Below are 11687 nucleotides of genomic sequence, written 5' to 3'. Positions count from 1 at the left end.
CCCAAGTGCTATTTTTCATGACACATCATAGAAGATTTATTTTCCACTCTGTTCCACTTTATTACAGCTCTATGTTCTCAGAGAATAAAAAAAACAAACAAACACGTGTTTGACAAAAGCCAAAATGTATTACATATGTAGACTTTATCACATTTAGGACCAAATATTATTTGAATTTTGAAAAAAAAAAAAAAAATTATATATATATATATATATATATATATATATATATATATATATATATATATATATATATATATATATATTGTAATAAGAGGGATCATAAAAATTGCATTTAGTGTTTTATTTAGCACTGTTCTGAGTAAGCTATTTCACATGACATATGTTTACATATAATCCACAAGACACAATAATAACTGAATTTACACAAATGAACCAGTACAAAAGTTTACACACGCTTGATTCTTAATCCTGTGTGTCGTTACCTGGATGATCAGCGACTGTGTTTGTTTTGTGAGAGTTATTCACGAGTCCCTTGTTTATCCTGAGCAGTTAAACTGCCCACTGTTCTTGAGAAAAATCCTCCAGGTCCTGCACATTCTTTACATTTCCAGCATCTTCTGCATATTTGAACCCTTTCCAACAGCGACTATATGATGTTGAGATCCATCTTTTCACACCGAGGACGACTGAGGGACTCGTAGGATTATTACAAAAGGTGCAAACATTCACTGATGCTCAAGTAGGCAACATGATACATTAAGAGCCAGGAAGGGGTGTAAACATTTGAACAGGATGATCGGTGTGAATGGTTATTTAGCTTAAATATCTTTATTATTATTATTATTATTATTATTATTATTATTATTAGTACCGCCCTTCAGAAGCTACATAAGATATTTACATACTTCCCAGAAGACAAACTAGTAACAATGCCGAACCCAAACCCCTCTAGCAAGCTCAGATTTTGGCCCTCTGTATGTCTAAAAGTCTGCGCACGGTCTTGATTGACGTGACTGGTGATGCTTGAAAACTCAGCGTGAGCGTGTAACTCTATACATACGGAGGCGTGCTCTCCCCCATACGTGGAAAAAAGAAGAAGAAGGCAAAAAATAGGACGCGAGCCTTTGGTGCGCAGCCGCAGCTCCCCTCTCACTCCTGCACTTGTTGCCGCGCGGAGAGCACGTGACCGCGCTGCGCTCCGAAGAGGCGTCATAAATATGCAGAGAGCGCACGCGATACACAGCCCTGAGCCGCACACGCAGAGCGCGCGCTTCTCTCTCAGTGCACCAGAGTGCGGTCTCATTAGAGCCAGTCTTTTACACACGCTTAAGTGATACGTACAATGTAAGAGCTCACTTTTTCTTTTGTCGGTGTTTGTGAAGAGTTTATTTTCCCCCCTCGGTGTTTGTTGTGATTGGATTAATCTTTGGATACGATCGGAGAAACCGGAGAGCACCCAGCATCTGCGGGAACTATGTGAAGGTACATAAGAACACTTTATAGATTGTATAATTTCGGTTTAAAACATACTTTGTTTCATGCACTTTTTCGAATTTGAAGTTTTACCATCACTTTTTTCTTTTTTAGATAAATTGATTTTATGTATTGTTTCCAAACAAGTGCATAATAATAATAATAATAATAATAATAATAATAATAATAATAATAATTATTATTATTATTATTATTATTATTATTGTTGTTGTTGTTGTTGTTATTAGTAGTAGTAGTAGAAGTAGTTTCTTTTTCTTTTCTTTTTTCTTTCTTTTTACAGCTATTTACTTGGATATCAGTGTATTTCAAAACATCTTTGAAAAAAATATATTTTGCATAGAAATGTAACCAGTGATAACCTTCAAAACCCTTCAAACAGAGTGGCCCTAAATAAATAAACAAACAAACAAATAGCCTAAATAAAATAGTGCATGTGTGATTAAATAAAATAATTTTTAAAATAATATATTTTTAAAAAAACAACTCTTTTTGATTTGGCGAGACTGCGACCTCTTGTGGCAGTCCTAAACACGATGTATTAGCTGTAAATGGCAATAAACAACGCCGTCCATCAACAGTTAATTCGCTTGAATTAACGAGAGGTAATCAGCTAAAATGATCCGCGTTGTTCTGATGTAATACAGTAATTAAAGTGATTGAAGTAGTATGTTCAGATAAATCAGAGTCAGGAGTCGAGCCGCCTGTCTGCTGTGCGTTCGAGACTCATTATTCACACAGACTGCTCATTTCTCATTCTCTCATTTCTTTGAGTAGCAGCTGGTTAACGGTGATTCCCCAGTGTGCAGACCCTGGAGGTCCCCTCAGATGAGGATTGTTCCCTCAAAATATATATTAAAAAAAAGTTGAGCGCAACTTGACATTTAATCAGCTTTAATGTGTCTGACAGTACGTCCTTAAAGGTTTGCTCATAAAATGTTTTATGGAAAAAGTACTAAAAGCGTCAAGATACCATTTTCCTCGAATGCTCCATTATGCACTCAGTGATGTATCAGCCCTTGGATTTAATTCTCCAGAGGTTATGTGGTTATAGTCAGTGTGTGTCCATAGGAGATAAGACTCTAAATTCTAATTCATTGTCCACAATATTTTCTCCACCGCATATAATAGATTTCGTGACACATCCCTGGCCACAGCGTTCCCTCCTCAGCAGCAGACATGAAGTCTGTTCTGGATGGCGTGGCAGACACCACCTTCAGGACCATCACCTCCGGGCTCCAGTACCTTGGGTCCAATGACGCCAGCTATGACGACCCCGCTATCAATGCTGATTTTGTCAAAGGTAGCTACTCCTTTCAGAAACCGCCATCTGCATTCCGCAGCAGCTCCTTCCCAGAGAAAATCGGGCCGGACGAGGAACTCATCGTTAAAGGGCTTCCCTTTTATCCCACCAATGGCACAGATCTGTTTGGGAACCAGAGCCTGGGGGAGGAAGGGGCCAGTGTACAGTGTGGGGAGAACTTCATGGACATGGAGTGCTTCATGATCCTGACTCCAAGCCAGCAACTGGCCGTGGCGGTCATGTCTTTGACACTGGGTACGTTCACGGTTCTGGAGAACCTAGTGGTCCTGTGTGTGATCTTGCACTCACGCACACTGCGCTGCAGACCTTCTTATCACTTCATTGGTAGCCTGGCCATGGCAGATTTGCTGGGCAGTGTTATTTTTGTCTACAGTTTCTTGGACTTCCATATCTTTCACCGCAAAGATAGTCCCAACATATTTCTGTTTAAGCTTGGAGGTGTCACAGCGTCCTTTACTGCGTCTGTTGGGAGTCTCTTTCTCACAGCCATTGATCGATATATCTCAATCCATCGTCCGCTGTCCTACAGACGCATCGTGACGCGAACCAAGGCAGTGATCGCGTTCTGCATGATGTGGGCCATTTCTATCATCATTGCAGTGCTTCCACTTCTCGGATGGAACTGCATACGCTTGAACTCTGTGTGTTCGGACCTCTTCCCACTCATTGATGAAAATTACCTGATGTTCTGGATTGGCGTGACCAGCATACTTTTGATTTTCATCATCTACGCGTACATGTACATCCTGTGGAAGGCCCACCACCATGCCGTACGAATGCTTAGCCGGACCTCGCAGAAAAGTCTGGTGGTTTACTCCACGGATGGCACCAAGGTTCAGACCACCCGACCTGAGCAAGCCCGGATGGACATTCGCCTTGCCAAGACGCTTGTTCTCATTCTGGTGGTACTGGTGATCTGCTGGGGCCCCTTGCTTGCCATGATGGTGTACGACCTTTTCTGGAAGATGACCGATGACACCAAGACAGTGTTTGCTTTCTGCAGCATGCTCTGCTTGCTTAACTCCACCGTGAACCCCATCATTTACGCACTGAGGAGTAAGGACCTGCGCCGGGCCTTTTTGGCCACCTGCCAAGGCTGCAGGAGCAGCAGCATCACACAGCAGTTGGACAACAGCTTGGAATCGGACTGCCAGAATCGCATCCTGCAGATCCATGCCAAACGAGCGGCCGAGAGCTGTGTCAAGACCACTGTGAAAATAGCCAAAGTGACCATGTCCGTCTCTACCGACACCTCGGCTGAAGCCGTCTAATGCCCCAGACAGTTCTGGGGCATGATAAAGGGGAAGGAATGATAAAAGCCATGTGCTAAATATTGGCATGAGAGTTTGTCCATTTCAAGTTCAACTGTGGTTCAGCTTATCAAACAAGAGAATCCAATATTTAACTGAAGACAATAATGGATGAAGGGTTCAAATGCAGCACAAAAGGGGCAGTTCATTAATTTCTATTGTTGGATTATGTGTGCCACTGTGGCGTGTTAGTATTAAAGTGCCAAAATCGTTCTCCAGAGCGAGAGCATCATTCTCAATCATGGCATCAGTTCTTCAGTTGGGATTCTTACTGTGTTTGTTGTGCCATTCTTATCAATCATATCAATCATGCGTGGATGTCGTGAATGTTCTCATGAAGGCTTACTATATTTTTATACTTTGAAAAATCAGGTTCTTGAACAGTTATATCTTCTCTCATTGGGACAAGGGGCTATTGATCTTTTTAGTATGAAAATGTTTAAGATGTACTTAATGTAGATATTGTAAATATCTGGTAATACACTGTACTATATGTATAATCTGTTCAGTAGTGCTCAAAAACAAATCACAAATCTCTCACTATCTGTGAGATATGTCTGTTAGTAATGGTAGTGAAACATTGAAACGTTGCAAAATTGGGGACTGTACTCCAGAACAAATATGAATATTGACTTGAATATTGTTCTTTATTGTGTTAAGTCTTAATTTATGTGGTGTTGTTCTGAGCTCTTTAGGACTCCTATCCCATTGTTGGTTCTGGGTCTCCTTACTTATCCTGACTGTTCCAGAGAGGTGTTTTTTTTTTCTTTTCTTTTTGATGGATCGACTGTTTAGTAAAATGTGCTGTTGCTTTGATACAGTTTGTCTTTTTAGTGCATGGTGTGCTGGTTTCTTGGACCCAGGACTAATCCAGGAGGAAGATAATGGTGAATCACCATTTCCCAGCCAGAACAAGGAATAGCTTCTGTCTGGTTAACCAACCACATGGGTTACACTGAATAATAGGAGCAGAGAAACGACATGGACATTTAGTTAAAACAAAAAGGTGTAAATCTTGCTATTCAGTAATAACAATATTAAACTGTAATGTGGTGTTTTTCTTGTGGTTTCTGTTACTGGTGTGGCCAAAAACAGGCCAGTTCCTGTTATGTCTTTTTATGCAGAACATTTAGCAGTCTCTGGAATAATGATTAAGTTTAGGATTGGGACAGAAGATGTTGATAGGTTTAAATGGCAATACCAATAATGATCTTGAGGAAATATAAAAGAATATTAATCAGCCAGAGACTGAAAATAAAACAATCCAGCTGTACAACGTTTTGTGTGTTGTGGTAGTAATAGTGATGAGATCAATCCAAAACTGTTATGTATAGCATTTTTTTCTTCTGTTTCCTAAAAAAGCAAAACATTTGCAAGGTTGTGTTAACATTATGGTGTGCTGGCTACACCTCAGATAAGATAAACGTGTTTAAAAAATCAATTATGGCCACAGTCGAGTCCTGAAATATACATTATAATTACATCTAATACATCTTCCTGAACAACCTATTTTTACCTAACCATTCCACTGTTTAGATTTATATATATATATATATATATATATATATATATATATATATATATATATATATATATATATATATATATATATTTCATTTTAAGAAATAAGTGACTCCCCAAAGCATGGTGAATTGGGTTCCTGTGATAGGGCTGAGGTCCTATAGATGCAGATTATATCTAGTCACAAGCTCTGTTAATGATACTACTTTGAATAGCACTTTCCCCAGTTTAACCTGTTCATCTTTGTCTTTCCTTCTCGCTTTAAATAGTTTTTAAATTTGCACAAATGTAAGCCTAGTGTCAGGCGAAATCACACCATGAAAAAGGGGATCCTTTGTTGTGAATCCTTTTTCAGTCAATGTGTAATGTGTAAATCTGAATTTCAATGTGTTTTATTAACATTATGAAGGATTTCAGTGACGTTTTTTTTTTTTGATAGTTACTAAACACCGATTAGCTGGCGTCTACCGTGCATCCTTAACCTCCTTGCTGACTCTCTGCTTTTTCTGCCATCGTTGTGTTTGGAGTGGAGATTAAACACCACAAAACATTCAAGTGGCTTCTGTTCCAAAGTGGCACATGACCTGTACATCTGAAAATATTGACGCTGTGACAACTTGTAATTAATGCTTTGCAATGTGGTCTGTTTTAAGATTTTCAATAAAGTCACAACTGACCATCAGAACTCTCCTGGGTGTTTTCCTGCTTTTTACCCAGTTACTCCATGTTTAAACTCTGGATCTACTGCACAAGGTGGATACTGAAGATTCATTCAAAATTTAAGAGTTAACCTTTTTAAGAGTTAATCTTGGGCATTTTCCCACATGTTGAAAATACACAGACAAATTCTTGGTCAATTTGTGTTTATCCATGTGTCATCATACAGTCATCATACAGGCTTAATAATCACCTGCTATGGTGGATGATACACCCCCCCCCCCACACACACACACACACAACAAAAATAAATAATAATAAAAAATTTTTTTGTGTGATTTCATGGACATTAAAGCACATTACCAGTGGTGGAATCCATTCTCTGTAAATTTTGCTGCTCTAATGCACCAATAAATTTAACCACATATGTTGGATTACTGGAAACAGTTATGAAGAGCAATCTATTCCCAGAAGTAAGATTTTAAAATGTTTTAAAATCTTTAAATTTTAACGCCCATTTTAACGCCTATTTCTAATTAGAAAGTGTATAGAGAAAATAACATCAAGTCTAAACTAGGCAGTTGCTGTTGGAGCTTTTTGGTATCCTGATCAACAAAATACATCTAATATTCTTCGGTGAGCAGATTCAGATGTTAGAAAGCAAAAAAAAAAAAAATCAAAAACAGGAAAATATAAATGAAAATCAGTCTATAAACGCAATGTAAGGAAATGAAAATGAAATAAGTAGAACTTGACGCCATTGGTGTTGAAGGGGATACCTTCACTGCCAACAAGTCTAGTCCTTCGTGTTACTAATTTGTATGCCTCAAATACCCTTAAAGACATCTGACCTTGCTGTGACCTTGGCCATGTTTGGATCAATTCCAAAAGCTAATCAGTTCACCAGCTGGTTACGATGATATATATTTTATATAAATGCTGCAACCACTTGTTTTTGAGATATTGTGCTAATGAGACTCCATGGATGGAGGAATAGACACATGAGCAACACAAACACATAATACCTCTCCCACCTAGTGGTGGAGGCAAAAAATAATAATCTTTTTAAGATCCAGATCAAATAGTCTACTAAAAACATTCATGTGTCACTTCTTGGCAAAATCCTACACTTTAGACAAAATGAAAACATTTAAATAGTCATAATGAATCAGCAGCATTAAAAATGTAACTTCAGTTATTGTTGCTAATCGTTAGCCAAATCTGTAATATTGAATCAGCAGAAATGAGGTGGCAGGCTACATTCATCATGATTTGGGGAAAATATCACACTCACAAAATAGTCACACTTCACAACACTTTGCAGAGAGCAACAACAAGAAGCCCATTCATTACAATCACAATTTAGCATTTCACAGACAGCTAGGTTACGTTTATAGTACCATGAAAAATATTCACCCCTACTGGGTTTCTTCTGTTTTTGCATATTTGTCGCACTTCATTGTTTCAGACTTTCAAACAATATTTAGTACAAGACAAAGACAAAACACAGGTTTTTAAATGATCATTATATTTATTGAAGGAAACATACTATCCAACACCAGTTGGCCCTGTGTGAAAAACTAATTACTCCCTTAGTTACTCAATCAACCAATCATTCAAATTAAATTGATAATTGGGTTCAATTTGAAAAGACACACACAGGATTGATTACTGCCTACCCTGTTTAAGCTATACATCCCTTTAACCCTCCTATTATGTTGGAGGAAAAAGTTACATCCATTATGCGATGGGTCTAAATGACTTCCCAGTTTAAATACACACAAAAACAGCAAAGAACAGTTTAAAACAGTAAACCTTTATTATGGCTTGTCTGAGACAAGCCATAATAAGAAATATTTGCATATATGTTCATGACCCTAAATGAGGATAGTCAAAAAAGATTAAACAGTATTTCAGACATCTTAAATGTGGAAATGGGTCAAATTGACCCATAACATAATAGGATTGTTAATAGAACCTTTCCTGCAATGTGAAGTAGGCTAAATAGAAAGAAAGTTATATCAGTCGGGAAAGGGTTACAAAACCATTTCTAAGGCTCTGGGACTCCAGTGAACCACAGTGAGAACCATTATGTCCAAACTTGAAACAGTGGTGAATCCTCACAGAAGTGTCTGGGCTATGAAAATTTCTCCAAGAGCGCAGTGATGGCTCGTCCAGGAAGTCAGAAAAGAACCAAGACAAACCATCAGTGGAACTGAAGACCTCACACACCTCATAGGATCACCTGTAGAGAGAGACTGGGCAAATAACTGTATCCATGAGAGAGTTGCAATGTGAAAACCACTGCTAACCAAGAGGAACATAAAGGTTCATCTCACATTTGCCAAAAAAAGTGAAAGTGAAAATTCGAGTGGTTCAAAATTCCTCCACAGTGATGTGAAAGACTGATCTGCAGTTACTGGAGTATTGTGGGGGGCGATTACTTTTACACAAGGGTGATATAGGTGTTGCGTAACCTCTTTCCTTAAATAAATGAAACGATCACCTTTTAAATTGTCTTTGTCTTGTATATGCAACATAATATATATACATATATTATAATATATACATACACACTTATAATACATATAAATAATACATTTTGTATGCAGATCTGAAACCATTTATCGTCAACTGACATCGACACAGGGATGCGTAAACTTTTTGCATCCAGTGACTCTTTTCAGTTTATTCAGAATTGTAGCACTTTTAATAGTTTCATTTATAATTGTAGTTAGAGTCAATATGACAGTTTATGGCTGTTTTTCCATCACTGAGATGTGGCTTAGAAAATAAACAACTTCTGTTTTAATATAGGTTAATTAAAATTTCTAATAAATTGGGATTTGGACTATCATAACTATTAAAAAAAGGCTGTTCACAATGATCTCTAATGTTATTAAAAATTATTGAATAAAGTACATCAATGACAGTGCAGAACACGAAGTCTGCCAAAATAAATGAATCGCTAAACCAAAGCTGAATGGACAGTGTTATACCTCCCCCTAGTGGACAATCATTGTATCACTGCAGCCATAAAGCTCAAACAGTACAGACATACATACAGTATGTACTATAACCCGTGTTATGGTACAGAGCGTCTTTGTGCATATCACAACATCATTATTATAATAATTTGCATAAAGATGATTATTTTATTTTATTTCAATAGTGTAATTCCATTTTATCACCTTGTGCAGTACACTAGTAGAGTACTGCGCAGATGTCTGATGTATTTCTAAAGTCTTCTGAAGAGGCCTTCAAAAACAATGAATTCAATTGAACAGATAATTAAATTGTTGAACGACAAAAAGCCGTAAATGTAATGCAAACGAATGTATTGGTTTAGGCCTTTACTTATATCCTCAGTTATATCTCTGAAACAGTGTTTATTGGGAATGTATTTATTCATGGAATCCATCCATCCATCCATCTTCTATACCGCTTATCCTTTTCAGGGTCACGGGGAAACCTGGAGCCTATCCATCACAGGGCACACACACACACACATTCACACACCCATTCATACACTACAGACACTTTAGACATGCCAATCAGCCTACCATGCATGTCTTTGGACTGGGGGAGGAAACCGGAGTACCCGGAGGAAACCCCTGCAGCACGGGGAGAATATGCAAACTCCGCACACACAGGGCCACGGTGGGAATCGAACCCCCGACCCTGGAGGTGTGAGGTGAACGTGCTAACTATTCATGGAATCAGTAAATCATATTTGAAAAAAATCTTCATCAATAGGCTACGTTCTTATATTGTATATACATACTATAATTAATTTCTTACAGCAGTAACAACAATAACACTTCTTCAATATTCAATATTCATTATATATCTTCAATATTTTCCAAAATCAATCTGAAGTTTTGTATGAACAGATTATGTATATAAAAATACACATTAAAGAATACACCACTAAAAGATAAGGCAAGGCAATTATTATTATTATTGTTTATATCTTTCCTTACTTTACCTCTGATAATTAAAGCACAATTTAATGCACATGAAATCCATCAGTGCATCATTTAAACATAATTGTGAGGTGTTCAATCCGTCCATTGTATTCCTTCACCTTTCCTCTCCCCACTTACTGTATTTTAAGACTTAATCTGAAATGAATTAATCTGAAAAATACTGTCTGGTCATTTGAGACAGTAATTAGTTACAGTAATACATCTGTAGACATCTGTATATATTTACACGTGGATTTCATTACTCATGACAGTTTTACAGCCTCATGAATTGTCAAACCATATGTCACTTTTCCTACTCCAATAATTTTGGGCTTCAATTTCTTTTCTTTTCTTTTTTAATTATTTTTTTCATGATGACCACACCCTCTTTTTATGACATCACATGAATGAAGTCATATTATAATTGGAAAGTTCCTGGCCTTGATGTATAGAACAGGAAGCACTTATAGAGCAGAAATTGATATAATAATTTACAATATAATACAGTCTTATAAATAAATTGTAAGATTATTATATTACAATATGAATTAACAGACCATTTTAAGAAACTTTTTTTTTTTTGCTTGAAAGCTTTTATTTTGAAAATATCACCACTTCCGTATTAGTAATGTTTCTGCCGTCGCCTGTGTAATGCGTTAATCTGCTGGAAACGAAGTTTGTCAGCTGACCAACTGTTGAAATAAAATGTAGAATATAGTTTATAACAGCAACATTTTGTTAATGTTGTGTAACTCGTAAGAAGCGGCTGTTTTGCAGGTAACTATGTCCGGTAACTCTTTCCGGTAACTTCGTCCATGACCAGGTTAGCTGTGTGTCTGCGCGAGCTGTGTACAGATAGGTGATGAGATGGGATTGTGGATTAAATACTTTTATAACTGCTTTATTATTGTTCAGTTAGAGATCATTATAAAGAAACATGACACACACTATTCACGGCTTCCCCCCCCCAACATCGATTGCATTGTTTGTAGGATTAGCATGCTAAAAGCTTGATGAGAATCAGCTGACTTTTCTCTAGAGTCGTTTTCTTTCTGAATTTTGTTTCGTAATACATATTTAAAGGTACAATAGGCGATTAAAAATATATCTAACTTGTACAAATAACCTGGAAGGTATTTAGGACGTGATAAAAAATAATACTGGTTTAAGCCATGATCTCAGCACAAGTGTACTAATGGTTGAGAAAAGCAGTTTGGAAAACAGTACTCCGGTCCGGAAGCTTGTTTATGTTTGGATGTGCCTCCTGTCAGTTATTTTATAGACACTCTGTGGGTTACTGTAGATCCTGGGGGCAGATATTAGTGAGCATGGCCAGGAATGGGTGGGGTTTAAGAGTAAAAAATAAAATAAAAAAAATAAACAAACAAACACATAAATGAAAGTTGTATAATTAACAACCGGGTGGAATAAAGTGTTTTATTCTTCTTATAT

At 37.2% G+C, this 11687-nt stretch overlaps 2 protein-coding genes across 7 annotated transcripts in view; both read left to right on the top strand.

The window, feature by feature from the left end:
- Positions 1–1135: 1135 nt before the first annotated feature.
- On the top strand, positions 1136–5616 carry cnr1 (cannabinoid receptor 1). Its single transcript, XM_017483684.3, has 2 exons — positions 1136–1446; positions 2587–5616. The coding sequence occupies exon 2, from the start codon at positions 2635–2637 to the stop codon at positions 4048–4050; it is 1416 nt and encodes a 471-aa protein (XP_017339173.1). The 5' UTR covers positions 1136–1446; positions 2587–2634; the 3' UTR covers positions 4051–5616.
- A 5233-nt stretch (positions 5617–10849) lies between these two features.
- Positions 10850–11687, top strand: part of snx14 (sorting nexin 14) — a 39115-nt gene continuing 38277 nt past the window's right edge. For 4 of the 6 annotated variants that reach the window (XM_017494353.3, XM_017494367.3, XM_017494344.3 and 1 more), the window contains exon 1: positions 10850–11012. The gene's annotated coding sequence lies outside the window, so the exon portion shown is untranslated. Of the gene's footprint in view, positions 11059–11687 lie in introns of all 6 variants that reach the window. The other 2 variants (XM_017494334.3, XM_017494357.3) reach the window with 2 other exon arrangements.

This window comes from Ictalurus punctatus, chromosome 2 (genome assembly GCF_001660625.3).
Source record: "Ictalurus punctatus breed USDA103 chromosome 2, Coco_2.0, whole genome shotgun sequence".
Lineage (NCBI taxonomy): Eukaryota > Metazoa > Chordata > Actinopteri > Siluriformes > Ictaluridae > Ictalurus > Ictalurus punctatus.
This window is presented reverse-complemented; position numbering and strand designations above follow the sequence as displayed.